The sequence below is a fragment of the Phaethon aethereus genome (assembly GCF_964289735.1).
Source record: "Phaethon aethereus genome assembly, chromosome: 1".
Taxonomy (NCBI): domain Eukaryota; kingdom Metazoa; phylum Chordata; class Aves; order Phaethontiformes; family Phaethontidae; genus Phaethon; species Phaethon aethereus.
Genome location: NC_138575.1, coordinates 145,981,522 through 146,001,041, shown reverse-complemented (window position 1 = coordinate 146,001,041; position 19,520 = coordinate 145,981,522). Strand labels below are relative to the sequence as shown.

Below are 19,520 nucleotides of genomic sequence, written 5' to 3'. Positions count from 1 at the left end.
CCCTTCAGATAAGGGAAAAACACATCCTAACCAGAAAAGGTCCCTCATCCCTGTAAAAAAAAAGGTGGAACCTCTGCCAACTAACTTTGCTCACTCACTTCCAAGAGACTTAGCTCAATCACTCATCCCTTCCTCTGGGTAGGAGCCCTACACAAGCCTGTTAAATATTGCTCATACCTTTTGACTGATCCTGAACACCCATACTCTACTAGAATAGTTAGTGACTTCTATAAAGCAACCTGTACAGTTTTTATACCAGCTCTCACATATTGCTTAAATTAAGCAACAAGTTCCAACAAGTGTGGAACTAGAAGTACTACGAGTGCTTAGATTGGAGTTGGATAAGACTGATGGAGAGGAGCAGAGTTTGTTGGAGGAAATGACACATAAATCTGAGGTTCCCCCTATGCAGGTTGTGTGTTCATGAGACATCAGACCACTGTGACATCAGCAATTACTGCCATGTTGCAATGTACAAACCAAACTAACCCAAAGCGTGTTGTTTTGCAGTACCACAAACATGATGACACAACCTTGGCTGGAGGAATGATGCTATCACAACGAAACTCAGTCTCAGAAGACTAGATGGACCTCAGGAGTTTACGTACTGGTTATATGTAACGGTTTAAAGAAGTTCATCTAATTTCCGTTCAAGTAATGGTAACGGCTGTTATCTTTGAGGTACCTTTATGTTTTGGTCCAAAATGTCTGTAAACTAGATAATGCAGATTTTTTTGCATCAAGTGATCTTGTCAGGCATTAGTGAAGTCTAGCTCTGTTTTTCAAGGTATTTGCAAAGTTAGTATTTATCAGCACTGTGTTTATTATTTTAGTCTGTGACTAATCATAGACATAAGCCCTACAACTACTATATGGCAAGTGTAATAGTAACTAACTGAATAAGGCAGATTAAGTGTATTTAGAATTACCTACCCAGAGATGTACTTTAGAAAGGCATAGGTAAATTGTACAAATTAGGAGATTAAAATGACATGGCTAGAGAGAAATAAACTGTTTTCTTGACATCTCTGGTACCTGTTTCTGTCTTGGTCCAACCACACCAGAGAGAGATTTTGAGTATAAAAATTGGTCAGGTTTGAGCTTTGCTTAGAAACTTGCCCGATAATTAGATGGAAAGACTGTTAAATATATATCACTTTTCCACTGTGCAAGCATAAATTATATCCTGTAATAAATTTCACTGTACATGTTACTAGGCTGTATATAGCTCAGAAACGGATATTTATAACTAGCCTGTATTTGTCTTCACCTCTATCTTTGTTTCCAAGGGTTGTTGTGGTTAACTGTTCTTCTACCTCCTGTGTTCTCATTTTGCAGGTCCTTGTGAGTCTCACAAGGATGAATCCTCTCTTCCATGGCATTAAATGTCTATACAATGAGCTGATGAAGCAACCTAGGTGAAAATATGAGCAACACTGCAATAAGTATTCCATCTTCTTGCCGTTAAACCTAAACAAAACCATATTGCAGCCTTCCTGTGCCTTCCTAGGACAGCTGCCTCAAGCAATGTAGGCAAACTGAGAAATAGGCTCACAAGAGAAACATTTTCAGGAGTTTGCTTCTTCTCTAAACTCCTATTTCCTGGGAATGCTAAAATTTATGCTAAGAAGTATGCCAAATAGTTATGAATGACGAAAATGTCCACTTTCATTTGCACCAAGCCAAGACACCGTATCCCATTTCCTTCCACGGCTATTGCCACAGTAATCTGTTTATGGACTGATTTATTTCAACACATACCTGCAGTAAGAACTGCAATTAAATACATGCTACAAAATATTTCTGCCCAGCTAGGAACATGATTGCTTTCAGCTCAGCACTTCACGCTTTGAGAAACTAAGTTCAAACTTCACCATTTTCAATGTCCCCAGCGGCCCAGGGGTATTGCTACCAGAGCTGGGACCCCCAGCACTTCTGCATGCCGGCGGGATGACTTAGGTTCTGCCCTCCCAGAACCTGGAAGTTGCCGACAGAGAGGTGAGAGAGGCTGGGAGGCTCGTGATTTTGAGCAGCTGGCCCTGCCCCGTGCCGTTGGAAGAGAGTGAACTTTTTCCTGGAAATAAATGCAGATTCTGGGATTTACTGCTGGACGAAACCGGAGTGATTACGGATCCCACAGTTTTCAGGCCATCTGCACGACCCGTGGCAGTGGCCGAGCTTTCCCAGCCTGTAGCCACACGCTCGCTTGCCGGTTCTCCGGCTCCGCCCGGCACATTGACCCAGTCGGTGGCGGGGTGGATCGAGCCGCAGCTCCGGGTCACGGGTACGGGCTGCAACGGCGGCCTCGAGCCCCCGCCTGGCCTTTGTCTCGTTCCTGCCCCGCCGCCGCAAGGCAGCGTGCCCTCGGCCGGACCGGGGAGCCCAGATAAATCCTTAAAACCTCAAGGGAAAGCGAGAGCGCCGGAAAGCTGCGCTGCTCCCAGACCAGAAAACCTGCCCCTGCGGGGCTCCGTCTGTCCTCCTGCACACCTTCTCGCCTGCCCCTGTCCTGCCGCAGCCCCTTTCCTCCCGCATCCCCCTGCACACCCTCCCGCATCCCCCTCCCCTCCCGCAACCCGTGCACGTTCTCCTGCGCCCTGCTGCCCGCGGCCGCTCACAGCTCCCTCCGGCGGGGACCGCAGCTTCTGCTCCCTATTTCCCACGCCGGGGACCCTCACACACACCCGCTCCCCAAAATGCTGCAAGCCGCCAGCAGCGCCACTGGGGCCGGCACGACAACCCCCGACTCGGTGCCGCCTCGCCCCCCGTGATGCCAGCGCGGAGAAAGGCGGCCCAAAGCTCTGACGTCAGAGCGGAAGGGGGGGAGATGCCATGGTTATGACGTCATCCTGCTGCCATCCCCGCGCGGGACAGGCGCCAGAGGCCGCGGCTGCCGCCGGTGCCCGCCCGGAGCCGCCCCTGGTGGGGCGGGTCGCGCAGCGCAGGGCGCAGCGCGGCGCAGGGTGGGTCCCGGCGCAGAGCCGCGGCCGGGTGCGCTGGGCCCGGGCAGCCGCCGTGCCAGCAGCTGTCGGCGGGGCGATGCGGATGGCGGTGGGTGCGGCAGCGGGCGAAGGGGCAGCGCAGAGCCCCGGCCCCGCCGCCGTGTCGCTGGGCTTGAGCGTGGCCGTGGTCTCCAGCCTGGTGAACGGCTCCACCTTCGTCCTGCAGAAGAAGGGGATCGTGCGGGCCCGCGGGCGAGGTAGGGGCCCCGGCGCTGCGCTGGCGGCGGGCGGGAGCGGCCCCCCTGGGGCTTCGCAGCCTCCCTCTCCCTTCCGCGCCACCGCGTCCCCCCCCGTAACCTCCCAGCTCTCCGGAGCATCGCCCCTGACCCGCGAGCAGCCCGGCCGTCCCTGGGCCCGCTCCCTTCCCCTCCCTTCCCCGCGGAAAGGCCGCGGCCGCACCGCGCTGCGTGGGGGGGCGGGGGAGGGCTGCCGCGGGGCTCGGCCCGTCCCGTGGGGGCGCGGCGGACAGGCACCCCCGGGTCTCGGCCAGACCCTCTGCCCGGGGAGGGCGGCGGGGTCCCCTGGAGCGGGGTCGCCGGCCTTAGTTGGTCACCTTCCGAGCGTTGGACATCAGAGGCTGATGAGGGGAGCGCGGCGAAAGGGGTGTAACGCGTTAGCGACGTAGGCGGCAGGTGGAGAGCAACGCGGCGGGGGCTGTAATCAGCGTAGTCATCGGCAACGGCGTCCCGCTGGCGGCCTGCGCGCCCGCCCGCGGCCGCGCTGCAGCGCAGCTCTGGGGGCGCGCCCGCGCCGGCTGGCGTGGCTGCCTCTTGCCGTGCTGCCACCTCCGCTGCCCATTTCTGTGTCCCGGAGGGTTTCCCTGCCGCGAACAGCACCAGCACGTCATGTCGCTTGTCTGTTCTCGCTCGGCCAGGGGCGCGCGCCGCAAGTTCCACCAGTCACGTGGCGATTTCCTTCGGTGGAGAGGAGAGGCAACGCGAAATCATGTCTTCTTCTCCATCCCCCCCCCCCCCAAAATCCTGTACCTCGTTATTGTTTTCCGAGAGGAACGTGTTCCGGCACTGGCGGTGCGATCCTGACAGTTTAGCCAAAACAAAGCTGTGAATTCACAGAGCGTGAAGGCCGCCTGCGTTTTTTTCTGAAATTGGAGCTCCCCAAAGCATGCAGCCTCTGAATAGCATTTGCCAGTTGCAGCTTTGATGCTTTAAATAGAGGAAAATGTAATATATTTATTTGTTCCCAATATCATGCTTTTATGTGAGGGGAAAGTTGTAAAACAGGTTGCGTGAGGACTTTTAATTGTATTTCTGTGGCCAATAGCCATTTGTTTTGTAGGTGGTGGTGTCTGTGTGTCTATGAGCATGTGTCCAGAGGTTCTGGGTACTCTTTCTTATGAAAAATCCTTTTTAGTAACCAGGACACGCTAGGTATTTTCTCTGCATTTGTGTGTGTGTATATACACATACGTGTATCTGAGATGGTTAGTGTTAGAGCAGTGGTGCATTTCCAGTGCCTGCTGCATCTGGCGAGTTCCGGGTGAATGCAGTGGAGCAGAGCACACTTGCAACTATGTCACTACCAGCTGTCAGCCTGATGGAACAAGTTTATTTTGCCTTTTCTGCAACAACCTTACAGTTAAGGGCATCAGACAAACCACTGTTTTGTGAGCATGGTCTCAACTTTCCCTCCAAGATGGCTGTAATCCATTTTTATTGTCTACAGAGAGATTACGTTTGCATCATAAATACAAATATCTCTTTGTAAGGGAAACAATGAGAAAACATGAGAGAAAGGAATGACTTTCCATCCCAAGGCAGTTGGAGAAGTTTCCATTTTGCAGCGTACTTGGGTCTAATTACTCCTGAAGAGCTTTCAGTGGAGCGCTGGGTTAAGTGGGTGATGGTTATCTACCTGCCTTCTCAGCCCTGGCAGCTGTAAAACATCCCGTTTTGAAGATGTTACTGATGTTTATTTGTGTATCTTGTGGAGTGATTCGTTGTATTTCCTATTGTCATGCACAGTGTGGAGACATCCAGGCCAATACCCTGAGTTTCTCTCTATTTAATGTTGTGAAGCAGTGCGGTTCTGCCTTGCATCTAGCAGTCGGAGCTGTGAGCCCAACATTGTCCGTGTCAGATGACGTCTTTTTTCCACTGGCTTCAGTAGGTGTTGTATAATTAACAAGGAGGCACTTCAAGTCTTTCTTATCTTCTCTATTGAATCAGTAGTATCGTATCAATGCAATTAGTAGTCCTTACTTAGTTGGAAACAGCAGCGGGTGACAAATATTTTGCAAAGTTATCTTACGTGAGTCAATATTTTCTATAATTTGTGCCCCCAACAGTCTTTTTATTTTATATGCAATAACAAAAGTCTAAAAAATTGTTACACCCACTCTAAAGCTGGCCATCTTCATTAGTCATTTTCCATCTCATTTCAACTATATAGTGTGATTTCCAAGCGCTTAATATTTTATACATCTCCAGAGTTATAGATTACTGTGTTTTTCTTTCACTTGGGATTTCAGAGTAGATACAATATCGCCTATTGCTCCAGCAGCTCTTGCGAGAGCATCTTCCTAAATAAATGCAGAGCTGAATTGCTAGAAAGAGGAGCAGAATGTAAGAACATAACGTGATGCCAAGGTCATGCTCAGTGGAAGCCAGGCTTTAGTTTAGTAAGCGGTCATTAGCCTTGATGTTCTACAGAAGCAGAACTTACAAGGTGTGGTGCACAGGCTCCCCTGGTGCATCTCGAGGCAAGAGTCTGTAATCTGACAGTGAAAATAATCATCCTTGAGCTTGGGAGGCACTAAGGGACAATCCAGAGTTTTTACTCCTCTCTTTGAAACATGGCAGTATGTCAGGAATTCAGAGGCTTCAGTCGCAGCATTTTCCGATGCTTAAAGGCAGGAGGATCGGTCCACGCTGTGGTACTGCCAAAACTGCGTACCAAAACAATTTCTCTGCTACAATTTCTCTGATTCAATTTTGTTGAGGTTGTTTTAGCAAACTAATTGATCCAAATTATGTTTTGTTTCCATAGGTTTCCCATTCTCCTGGTAGTGGTTCTGATCTGTACGTTTAAATGTCACCCTTGGAAGCATTTGGTGACATTTTGGACGCTCTTCTACGTAATATTGTGTTAGCGTCACATCGGTACTTCAAACTGGAAATCAGAACTTCTGACTAATACGTTGCCTCAAGAAGGTCTGACTTGGACACTTGGGCCAAATCTGAGCACCCTCTTTTTTTTTTTTCCTCTCACTCAGTTGCCTTGAAGAACAGGGTTAAGATGAAGGTCCTTAATAGCTGAGACTGTTGAAAATACTCTCTTTCATAGTTCCAATATTGCAATTTCATATTTTTCTAACACATCTTCCTATACTTCCTCTTCCAGGTACTTCGTACTTAACAGATATAGTATGGTGGTCTGGCACTATTGCAAGTAAGTATCTTAAAAGGTTTGGGGTTTTTTGGAGGGAGAAGTTGTGGTTAGATGGTGAAACGAGATGTCAGGAAATCTGTGTTCTCATCTTGAATCTCACGCTCACTTGTCACAAAATTCCCACCCCTCAGAAATATCCCACCCTTAGTAAACTCTCTGTTTTTCTCTCTCTTTTAAACTCTCTGGCCAGTAAACTCTGGCTACTGTGTCTGACCATGTTTGAGAAGGCAAAGAGCTGGGACAATCCCAAGTCAGACATGTTTCCAGATTTCTGAACTGTTTGGTACTTCCAGCCGTTGTTAGCCACGCACTGCTCTGACTCTGGATTCCTGCCTGTTTTGTGTCTCTGAATTGCACTGGTCTGCACAGTTTCTAATAAAAGTCAAAGCTGAATAAGAAATTGTCGCTCTGCACAAAAGGGCCCATTGAGCATGTGTTATTTTTTTGATCAGAAAGCACTTAGCCAGGCTCAATTAAAAAGAAAATAATCCTTTTTTGATTTCTAGTTTGACAGATACAGTTTCAGTTTTGATGTGAAGCTTTGTGTGTTGCTGATACGAGATCAATGTAATTTTACTCTTAGTATCTTTATAAATTCTGCTCATGCTAAGTTCACTCTCTGATGTGAATCCAGAGCATGGGGAGCAGCCAGCTTTCTCCTCTTGCAGTTCAGCCCTAGTTCTACCCATGAGCTTAAAATCAAACCCCACTTTTAGACTCTAACCGAGCCTTTTGTGAATTATTTGGAAATGTTGTCATGCTGTTTCTGAGAAGTATCTAAGTCCAGTTGTGCCCCTTGTTTCATGGCAACAAGGTAGGTCTCTGGTTTTGTTGTCTTCAAGCTATGCAGAAGGAATGGAAACTGAGAGATCCCTTGAAGGACAAAGTTCACAGCAAGGAGTGAAGCCAACAGAGCTTCAGAGGAAGGTCCTCAGCTAATTTAACCTGAGTTTAAGTAGTTCTTTGCCAGCTTCTTCCTCTGCCAGGATCACTACTGCCTAAGTAGCAATAAATCTGTACATTAAATACTGTTGTTTATCGCTCATGAGGCTCCCGTCTTGAATGTCCGAGCAGAAGGAGTTAATCTCCTGTAATAAAACCTCTCTTATTTTATCTTGGTGAATCAGAGAAAACGATTTCATGCTTAAAAGAGCTGACTGAGTTGAATGAAGGCAAAATAGCTGAAGGGAATGGTATCAGTTGGCTCTTGTCCAGCAGTTAGGTGCAGGTATTTCAAAACAAAGCCTTAGTAAGTTTAGAAGGGAACCAAGGGAATAATTGCTTAAGGATATTATAGATTCAGAATTACAACAGAGTCACAAACAGCAATAGCAAGGGCCAGGTGGGCACCCGTGGGATGCAGAGGAAGGTGATATTTGGGGAATTAGCAATATCCCCAGTTATCTGGGCAAAATTATAACAGCTGACATCACTTTCTCAAGCAGGGAACTTGGAGTTTGGATGACTAACAAAACCCACATAAACTCTATCAACTTGTTTTCACAATATTTGTTCAGATGGTGAAAAAGCATTTCTGTGTTGGCATGCTGACTCAGCATAACACTGCCTAACCATTTGGGGGCCTTGGGATCCACTGGATTACTGAAGACTTCAAAGGAAGGGCTACAGATTCTGCTAAGGGATTTTTTTTTTAAAGTCGAAAGTGATTGCAGCATGTGTACAGGTATTTCAATGAGCATTAAACTAATTAATTGGCTAATTAATTAGTTTCAGTACAGGTTTTGATAGCTGCATAGATGTGGCTGGTTTTTATAGTGGATACATCTGTGTTAGTGTTTTATTGCAGATGGGGAATTGACTTGTGAAGTGAATCTCCTGTTTGTCTCCACGGATTGGGCTTGCTTTCACATTATGGATCAGTGCTGGAGCTCCTGAACTGGACTTGAAGATGAAACTAGCCTGCAAGATGCACTCTAGGAACATGCCTAACACACACTAGCTGCAAACATACTTTCAGTCCATGGGATCAGGCTGAAGTTAGTCTGAAACAAAATCCCTGACATACATAGAGCAGGCATCTTTTTCTGTACACATCTATTCCTGGTCTTCTTGCTAATGGATCATCAAGTTTTGTGTTGCAATAATTTTGGGGATATTGGTACTCCTTTAGCAAGTTTAAAGCTTGGTGTGCCTTCAAAAACTGAAGCCACATCTCGACTTAGAGCATTGATCTATCTGGAGAGGAATTTCTATCCAGAGGGGACTGGATAGGTTGGCAGCAAAGGTCTTCAACATCAGGTAGATGGTGATAATGACTGAGATTCCTTTTTTAATTGGTCTTTAATTAGTCCCAGTCTGTCATTCGTGGTGGTAAGAGACTGTTATTATTACTCCATGGTGATACTGAAAACTTCTAAGTTCAGTTGCCCAATATGTGCAGTTTGACTGAAGCTTCAGGGACCTAATTTATGGATCGGTGTTGGTGCCATCTGTTAGGGTTCTTCCAACAGAAAGTTAAGGCACCTGACCTCCAAAAAAAAAAGCAAACTTTTGTCAGAGTCACTTGGAAGTTTATGTAATCTGCAGAAACAGAGCATGCTAGCTGTGTCCTGTCCTCCAAGCAAGATCTGCCCCAGTGCCTTCGGATGCCTTGAAGATAATGCAAAAGTTGCCACATATGTCTGCTGAAAAACAAGGCTGAGGCTCATAGCTGAGTTATGCTGTTCCCAGGGGCAGGGAGACCATCACTGATTCTTGTGCTCTAGAAATGCTGCTCGTTAAGTTCTCTGGCTCACTCCTGCACGTAGAGAAAGCCTCAGTGAATTGAATTAGTATAATTTTGCCACACTCTGCGGTTTTTTAAGTTTGTTTGTCTCCTTCGTGTTTCCTGTAGGTTACGCAGGTCTTCAGCTTTACTGATAATGTGAACTAATTTGGTAAATTGATTAATGTTTGCACAGTGCTTTGCATGTGTAAAGAATGGGATGATGGTAATGATATTTGATAGTGGAGGGCAATGCCAGCCTGAGCATAAAGACCGCTTGGCATCTTGAAATGTTTTTATATGCTGATAATGGCTCTTAAAATCAGCTGGAAATTTGAGCTATTTGTAATTTGTGTTCAATCTCAAGGTTCTTGCCAGTTACCACAGACCCTGTAACTATGCAAGCATCATGTTGACCTATTATAAACTTGCCAGCACTTGCAAAACCATCCAGCTTTTCTTTTTCAACTGAAAACTTGGAACACATGAACTGTTTATCACAGCTGTGATGTGCAATAGTGTGGTACATCTTGGAATTTTTTTTTATTGGGGGAAAGAAAAAAGATTGTGAGGCTGTTATTGTGACTTGTCAGGGATCTGTTCTTTTTACAGTGGTCAGGAATTACTTTTGATGTTATACCATGTTGTGAAATTTGATGTGATCTACTGTATATTGAAGAGCCTTTATGTGTGTGCTTAGTATTTCATTATTAGATTCCCTTCTTCAGTACTGTCCTTATTTTCCCTCCCCCAAAGTAACACTGCTGTTAGGAACTATAACCAAGTGCATTCGTGTTATATGTATGCACATTCTAAAGCTGAAGTCATGGGGTTTATATACTTTTAGCCCTCCACATATAAATATTTGAGTGTAATATTGAGATATTTGAGTGTAATCCGTGAGTGTTTCTAATTCAACTTATTGAATTAGAATTTATATGCAACTAAGAGAAGTTGTAAGTGAGATTATTTACTGTGCCCTCTTGGATCTTCTTGTGTGGCAAATGTAAATCCTATATTAAAAAATAATTTAACAATATAGAAAAATTCCAGCCATTTTGCTTAAGTGCAAAATTAACAGAGCTAAGCAAATCTGTAACATCTGTTTTCCAGTTAGGTCAGTCTTTCCCAAACAGTATTGGGTAAGTTTTAATTCTTTCTTTTTACAAAGGGCTTTAAAGACTTATTTCTGCTTCTCTTGACAGTGGCTCTGGGTCAAATAGGGAATTTTTTGGCCTACACTGCAGTCCCAACTGTGCTAGTGACACCCTTGGGAGCTCTTGGCGTTCCATTTGGGTAAGAGTTTGCTTTTCTTGTTCTTATCTGAGTATTGTTACTACTTAATAAAATGTCAGATAGACTCAGTGATCACTGGAGGTCCACTGAGAAGACGTGAGACTTGTGACTGTTAATGATGTGTTATAATGTCACGAATTTCTCTTTTTCCTAGCAAAGTGGCGGGGTGGGGGAAGGCAATGGTAAAGAACGGGTTCCTGTGTATCTTCTGCTTTAACTGTCATTATGATCTGGAAGAGATAAACATTTTTTTTTCTTTTTTTGCCTTCACTGTGGTTATTCTGGACTCTTCTCTCTATTCTGTTGTTCACAGTTCCCTTACTATGTAGATCTTTCTTTCTTTTTGTCTCACATTCTTTCTCCCCCCTGCTATCCGCAGCCCACATGTGTTTACTGGTGATGATTTTAATTTAATTGGATTTGGCCCCGTTTCCTGAAGCGAGGGAGTCACTTGCATATGCATGCCCCCACCTTCTTGAATGTTATGTTCATGTGAGGGGCAGGAACAAAGGCGGCAGTGAGTGCTCCTAAAAGGAGTTTAATATGCAACTGAATGTTCTGTGAATAGCTAGGCTACAGTTGTGAAACTACTGCAGTGAAAAAGTACAATTATTTAAAAACAAAGCTGTACATTGCCTCGAGATTTTTCCGTTGCCTACTGTTAGCTGCTGAATTGTGTATCTGGCTGCACTGGTCATCTACTTCAGAGTGTAGATTGCTTTGTACAGGCTTCATGGCTGTCCTTAGTTTTATACTCTCTGAGGCACACTCCTGGTGCTTTGCTTACCACGTATTATTTTATCTACGCCATACAGTATTGCGTATTTTGGTCAGCTATATGTCTGAGCTGAGCCCTGTGATCTTCGTAAGCAAAGGTCACTTTTATCTCACGACTGCGTAGCACCTATAAAATGGGGCTTAGTGACAGCTCACCAAATTGTTAACAGGTAGATATCTGCCTCAGGGGTGCCAGGTGCCTGGTTTGGGGGTCTGCGTTTTGGTTTTTTTAGGAGGCGGTGATATAGTGCTGCCTTTTGGGGTAAGTGTTTGTTGTTGTTTTTTCCTAAGATGAGATACCAAGGATAGAGTAAGACTGAGACTGAATGAGTATTTCCTGAGATAAATCAGAAACGCATTTTGAGAATCCACCAACATTTGATACTATTTCTTTAAGATGGGAATTCATGTAGCATATCACTGTTAGAGCATTATTAACAGGATGTATTCAAACTTTTAATTTTCCTCCTCTTTGTGAAAGGTCCATTTTAGCTTCTTACTTGCTGAAAGAAAAACTGAACATTCTTGGCAAGCTGGGATGTTTGCTGAGCTGCGCTGGGTCTGTCGTTCTCATCATCCATTCCCCAAAGTCCGAGAGTGTAACGACTCAGGCTGAGCTTGAAGAGAAGCTTACAAATCCAGGTACTTCTTTTATTAACTCGTAATGATTTTGTGAGATTGATCAAGAGCATGCAGGAGGAAGAGGCTTACCACTTCCACCAGGTAGGAGAATTGACTTCTGAAGAAACCATGGTTTGACAGGCAAACCAGTACAGCTTTTGTGCAGGAAGACTATGCCTTGCTGTACTTGGAACGCCTCAGATTTATTGATGCATGTGTGCAGAAAGGAAAATGTGGATACTTTTGAAAACATTATTCTGCACAGCAAGCTCAGAACAATGTCCATCTGAACTTGTAATTTTCTAAAATTATGATAAAGTGTATCTTGCTACTTAGAGATGAAAGGTATAATTCTAGGATGTCAATTTAAGTTGTTTTATACAAAACAAAAAATATTGATTGTCTTTTTTTCTGTAATTCTGCATTTCTGCATTTGCTTTTTTATTAAAAGTTTATACTAGATACCATTTATCTACGAAGCAGATTTCTTTGTACAAGAAAGGTGTGTAGAAATATGCTGTTGAGACATATGCTGAAATGCCTGTTTTTTTCTCACAGAGAATGTAAAGCCCCACTAGCTTTTGTCCTCCTGGAGGACACATACTAGTGCTAATATGTGCCAGACCTGCTTTTATTTTTCTTGCATAAGAGCTAAACTGCCAACTATTGTTATTTCCTTTAATTGCTTTAGGTGAGAGGAACTCAAACCTAATAACATCAGCTATCCAAAAATTTGCAAACAAAGAAAAGAAAACAAATACCCTCGTCTAAATTTACCATTTCAATCTGACCAAGATGAATTGGAAATATATTTCTTTGGCGAAAAACATTTCATGCTTTACAATTTTAGTCTAATCTGCGTGCGCTGATGCTATAATGTAAATGATAAGGCCTCCCACTTCCTCCAACTCTCCCTGCTCACCTTAATGGGATCTAACTTTTTGCTGGATCCACGCACCATGCTTTTTTAACTGGTTGTGAATGAGGTGTTATCACTGCTGTCTGTCATAGGGGGCTCTAAGGAGTATAATCCTGATAGAAGAGAGAATGAAAAAAAAAAAAAAGACATCTTAAATGCAGTTCATGGACTGGCAAATGGGCAACAGTGTGTATTTTACTACATAATCATTTGTTTTACCCAAAGAACATGACAGCATCATCAGTTGCAGATGCCCACAACATTTCTAAAAGCTCAGTGATTTGGGTCTGTATTCAATAGCAAATCTTAATCCTGGTGTATATCTGAAGTTCGCTGGTATGACATGATTTGCCTGCTAAAATCTTTAGAAGACCAAGAGTTCTCACCTCGCTATAATCTTGTTTTCTTTTTGTTTTCCAGTTTTCGTGGGTTATCTCTGCATAGTGCTGCTAATGCTTCTCCTGCTTATCTTCTGGATAGCTCCAGCTCATGGACCTACTAATATTATGGTTTACATCAGTATTTGCTCTCTGTTGGGCAGTTTCACTGTTCCCAGCACAAAAGGCATTGGGCTGGCGGCTCAAGATATCTTTCACAATAACCCCTCGAGTCAAAGGGCTTTGTACCTCTGTCTGGTACTTCTGGCAGTATTAGGATGTAGCATTATCATTCAGTTCAGATACATCAATAAGGCACTGGAATGTTTTGACTCCTCTGTGTTTGGTGCCATCTACTACGTTGTGTTTACCACCCTAGTCCTGCTGGCTTCAGCCATCCTTTTCAGGGAATGGAGTAATGTAGGAGTGGTAGATTTCTTGGGAATGGCTTGTGGATTTACCACGGTATCTATTGGAATTGTTCTTATACAAGTCTTCAAGGAATTCAACTTCAATATCGGGGATTTAAATAAACCTAACATGAAGACAGATTAAAGTATTTTTTGAGGGGAAACTGGATGGCTCAGGGAAGGATGCAGAGCCTTTCATTTCTAGGTCACTGATTCAAATATGATTCAGGTTGGTAGTTACCTTCTATTGATGTGGTGGCCTGTGTGAATAAGTTGGAGGCCTCCATCCAGTTTCGAAGGAACAGTTGTCCATGTACCCCAGTCAACACAATAAATGATCTTAATTGCAACTACTGATTGAGTCAGCATAGAGACCGATGTATTTTCTTACTGTGAAAGGTAATCCATCAGAAAAGATCTGGGGATATTCTGACAGACCGGTGTGTGAAATCTTGTGTTGTGGCTTCTGAGTGAGGTACCATTTCTATGGGCAGTGAACATCAGTTTCTAATGCACTCAATCTGACACCTTTCATGAGTGATGTATACCTTAAAATATGGGGAGGGTGGGAAGTGGGTGGAACAATTTGTTAATCTCAATATAGCAATGTGCTCACCGTCAAGGCTGTGAATTCTGAGATGAATGTTGGCTGAACCATGGACTGCAGATTTGTCTTTTTTAGTGACTGTCTTGGCAACTTGGTCTGCCATGCGGTGAAGACACTGGGGAGTTTTAAATTGAATTCTTTATACAGAGCAGTGGACCTTTAAAACTCTTTCACTAATTACTTATCAGCTGATGGTAGTGTCCAGGTATGCATTTTTCTTTGTAACTTACGTGCATTAAGACATACCGCATTCATCTGAGAGTTTTTAATTGGGAGCAGACGGAAAGACTGTGAAGGATGTAGAAATGATGCACAAACTCATTGCCTATATGGTGGCTTATTTGTAAGCAGCTCAGAACTATTTCAGTGCCTTTGTAATCCAAAAATACTGCATAAATGTGAATGTATTTGTTTCAGATGGCCTGTATCAGTTTAATAATTCAATTTCACTGTCTACAATATTGGACTTTATTAAAATTCTAAACACGTAAACATCCAGAAGGAGCCACACATTTTTGGAAGAATTTGCAAACCTGAACTGAAACTCTTAGATGCCTTCACAGCTTCTGAAAAAAACACAGTCCTAATGGGAAGAGGTAATCTATGGGAGGAGTGTTTAAAGCAGTCCAGCATACCTTTATTTTAGTTGAGTGACTTCATTCCTTTATTAGGAAACCATTTTGTGAAGTAGCTAATAAGCAGGGACCACAAAAAAAAGAAATTTGAGAGAGAAGAGCATGACATTTCTCGTAGCTCAAAAAAAGATGGTCTGATCCTCTTGTAACATGGGGAAAGGAAGTTAAAGACTGAAAAAGCATAGCTATTCAGATTTTCAGTTAACCAACAGGGATATACGTTCAGATTCAGTAATTTACGGATCTGTGTGAACAGTTCAGCAATAATACTTTGACAAGTAGTACAAATAGCTTAAGCTATGATTGGAATGATTCTGAACTGTTCAGTTTAAACCATTTAGAGAATATTGATATGTCAAAGACAGGAATAGTTAGTTTTCATGTTGTACTTATATTTTGTAGTTAAAACATCATGAGTCAAAAGACATGTAAGGAAAGCCTGAGAAGTAATGAATGTTGGTTTCCATTTAAGTACAAAAATGGAAGGGTACAGTGCAACTCAACACCTCTAGTTCAGAAGGTGTCTTGAAACAAACAAAAAACCCCATCATCATTACGAGACAGCATTTGAAAAAGCTCATGACACTTTATCAAGAAATCTTGATTTGTGGCTGGCTGACAGGAATGTGGACATTGATTAATGGGGAGTAATACTGTCCACTTCTGTGACATTTTTTGTTGACCTGAATTAATATTACCTTAAAAATCAGTCTCCATTTTCATTTAAAAGGAATGTTATAAGCCCTTCTGATGGCAGCAATAATTGTGAACAGTGAATCCTAAAGATTTAGTATTCTGAAGAGACTATTCTGAGGGAGTAAGAGCCCCACTATGTTACTTGGAAGATTGTTTTATAACTCCAGACTGGGGGGGTGGTGAGACTTGAGTTGGCAAAAATGCATGTTGTTATAAGCCAGCATGGAAACTGGGTATCTTGAAGAAATAAAATAGTGCTAGCAGAGAAAAGGCCATCTTCATGGATTTTCAAATATTGTGTATGGTTTCTAGAAAGTTTGAAAATTGTAGACAAGGGGAATTGGACTATGCAAGCTGGTTAAAACTAATGTCTGTCCATTATTGATTGGAAGATAGGGTCTTGGTTGTCAGCAGACAGTTATGTTTTCTGATCAAAACCTGAATTGTACATAGGTTGTGACAGCTGTAGTGACCTACTTTTAAAAACAATGTTAGCTGTTTTCTGAAGCGGTCAAGTTGTCTTTTCAAAATTTGGGTGCAGAGTTCATGAGTTGCATGTTGGTTTTGTACTACCCTTTAATCTCTGAAGACTTCAGTGAAAGTCTTTAGGTTAGGATGGAAATGACTGTGGTCTCACCTTAGTCTTCCTTTGGCTGTATTATTCGTCTTGTTTTGTTTTAAAATTCATTCCTGTTTATTTAGAAAGTGCCTATCCTAGTATGTTAGGTGTGTACGCAAATTATTAGTAAATAGTAGATCCAAAATAACTTGACTGCCCTGTCTAAACCTTCCCATTTTCTGTACCACACACACAAATTTACTTGATAAGGACTCACTATGCAGAGTAAGAATAAAGTAGCAGCCGTGTTCTGTGGTCCTCCGACTGTCCTTACAGCTGGTCAACGTCTGCATAGGTTTCTTCTCTTCTCCCCAGCTACTCCTCATCTGTGATGAGCTCTCTAGAGATGTCTAGTTAACCTTGCTGTTTAAAACAGAGATGTTAAAAGCCAGCACATAAGGTGAAAGAAATTCTCGTGGCCTTGCACATCATTTATATCTGCAGCCTTTTACACTATGAATGCTAAATGATGGAAACCTTTGTTTCTGCTACTTTGTTCGGTATATAGCAGTGTTCTTTTGAGTTTTGCTGTACCTGGATCTGGTTCAGTTCGAACTTTAGAAATGCATTAGCATTTTCTGTTGTCACTGTTGATATGATTCTTCCCCCTCCATCCCAACGAGCCCTCCTCATTCTAGGTGTCCTACCTTTTTTAGTCACGTTGCTTTTTGGATTTAAAAGGAGTCACTGTTGAAGTTGAATTTTAGTCATTCCCTCTTTTTGTTTTTCACCCCTTCCGACAAGTAAGCACTTGGAATAAGACAGATATCTGAGTTCCATCATCTCAGGGAGCAAATGTGCATAGTTGTCTCCTGAGCTTTGGTGTCCCTCACGGGTCTGCCCTTTTCATGTTCTCTTTGCATTACGTCTGTCGATAGCTATGAGCCAGCTGGCTTCAGTTCTGATTCCAAAGTAGAAGTAGGAGAGGCTATGCATACAAAAAGTGGACTCATTACAGTGTTGGGATGTATTTGAATAAAATTCAAATCCATATGAAAGGCGTTTCACTCTCTCTGGCTTCTATTGTACTTGTCAAACGTATTTACTTGGTACTCACTTGAAGATAGCTCTATGATCATTATCCCTTCAGTGTATGGAGGATTTACATGTGTCAGTCACGATCTTTATTAGGTGTCAAACACAAAAATCCCTCAAATGTTCAGTAGAATAGAAACCCTTTTGATAAAACCAAAAAAAAGTTTGTTACACCTTAAACGCTTATGTAAAAAAGAAAAGTATTTAAACAAGTTATCTGCTGTATTGACTTTCCAGGACTCTGTATGTGTAAATAGAGTTTATTTATTAGTGAGCTGCAACTACCATTAATAAGAACCTGTCGTATCACAGTTTGACAAGTGAAGCTTCCTATTAATAATCTCGGTTTGTATTGAACATATGTATTTTTCTGAAGTAACTAGCGCTGAAAAATGAAAACGCTGGATTTTATTTGTTGAAATACTAGAATCTTGAGGTTTAGCTTTCCTTTTTATTTAAAAATAGAAAGTTTGTATTTGAAGAAAGATTTGAGGTTATTTAATATGGGGTGCTTAAAATGGGCTGTTGTTTGCACGTTATACTCCTCTCGCCTTCCTGCTTCATGAATATAAAACATCAAGGATTCTACAAGATCAGTTGTCTTGAGATGGTGTAACTGCTGACATTTTGCTGTTAAATGTTATCAAATGTTTATCTATTATCTGTTATCTTTTCTTTACAGAGATTAGTCTTTGTAATAATTCTTTGGTGCTACTGAATATGGGCTTAAGTGATGCAGAATTTTAGTGTGTACCATGTTAGGCACCAATGATGTCCATTGTTATTATTGCTAGTGCCCAAGTGTTTCAGACAGCAGTGTTGAAATGTTATGGATTAAGAAATCTTTTTTAAAAGCTGCAAATAAGGGGGTTTTTAATGTTTTTTTGTTGTTGTTGTGCCCCCCATCCCCTGACAGTTGCTCTACAGAGTGGAAAATATTACACAAAAGGGATTTTTTTAAAGTTAAATCCTTTTTCAACTGTGGAACATTCTCTCTTTTTTTTCTTACTTTTTTTTTTTCCCACTGGAATGTAAAAAATCGTTCTAATGGCATATGGGGAAAAGGTGGATGGCAACAAACATACAGTGTCAGGTTTGGTTGCTTCAATGCTATTGCAATATAGTTACTACAGATTACATAAAAATGGTTTATTTTATTAGCTTCCAAATGATGTATATATAGATTTGTTAATGGCTTACAAGTCAAGCTTATTCTTTGCTTTTTAAGAAATAGTTATAGGCATGTTGTATTTGCCTTGTGTAAATTAAAAAAGGCTATTTATGAAGTTTTCTGATAACTAATCTATTTATTAACCTGTATTGTTTTAAAATAAATGATTTATTTCTAGCTCAATGCTTGTTTTGTGACTCCTCTATCACACAGCGGGGGAAAAAATCAGTTTCTGACACATCTAGCTGCTGTACAGCCTAATCTCACTTCCTAAGCTCAAACTATTTCCATTACCCTTTAATAAAACAGCAGCCATGCTTTTACTGAGGGTGGTAGATTCTTTCATGTGTACAGATGAGTTGCCACACGAAGGGTGCAGTTGTTGTATAGCGGTGTCTACCAGCAAGCTGTAGTCTTAATGTCTTCATTGCACTGACATTTGCTCACAGGTAAAATGAATGCTTCTCTGGCAGAAATGTTTGCTGGGGCCTGAGTCACTTCAAACTGTGTCTTAAGAGCTATCACATGCTCTGTTCGTGCATTCCTGTACATTGGCTACTTGCTAGAGCTTTTATTTCAAGATCTACTACTCCACAGTTGGGTGTGCATCGAGTGGCAACAGCTGTAAGGAAGTCTGTGTCATCAGTCTAACTTGCCATCATAAGAGCTTCCTGCAGAAGGAATCACTTGGAAAATCACAGTGGCTGCCCATGTAATCCTTCATCTGAAATTCCTAGCTCCTCATGTCAGGTACTGGCAAATACATGACTTTCAGGCATGGAGTTGTTTTGTTTTGTTTTGTTTTTAAATGGTGGGATTTACAATGAAGAACTGTTTCCATCTTTGTGCCTGTGTTTTAGGCTAAGCATGAGTATTATTGCTGGTCAAAATTAAAAGTTATTTTTAAACAAGGAAATTAGCTCCTCTCCAATATAAAATGTTGTATGCAGTGGAAAAGATTGGCATGGATTCTTTACTGGGTATGTCATTGCAATTTTATTTTTAAAGGTGTTGATGATATTAATGCAACGTACAAAGATAGACCAGAAAACTAGAGAGGCTTTCCTTTCTACATGCAGCATCTCTGATTTTTAAGTAAATAGGATAAGGAGTATGTGTTTTGCAAACACATTTTCATCAGGAAAATTCAACTCTACCCGTTTCTTGTGTATCTCTGGAGTTAGGCCTCTAAGGCGGCATTGTGGTAAAAGCAAGCATGCCA

At 42.4% G+C, this 19,520-nt stretch overlaps 1 protein-coding gene across 1 annotated transcript; it reads left to right on the top strand.

Annotated features, from left to right (window-relative positions):
- Nucleotides 1–2,824: 2,824 nt before the first annotated feature.
- NIPA1 (NIPA magnesium transporter 1) lies at nucleotides 2,825–13,680 on the top strand (the record flags this gene model as incomplete). The annotated part of the gene is made up of 5 exons (XM_082014353.1): nucleotides 2,825–3,199; nucleotides 6,363–6,410; nucleotides 10,341–10,431; nucleotides 11,690–11,850; nucleotides 13,169–13,680. The coding sequence occupies exons 1-5, from the start codon at nucleotides 2,833–2,835 to the stop codon at nucleotides 13,678–13,680; spliced, it is 1,179 nt and encodes a 392-aa protein (XP_081870479.1). The 5' UTR covers nucleotides 2,825–2,832.
- Between the last annotated feature and the right edge of the window lie 5,840 nt (nucleotides 13,681–19,520).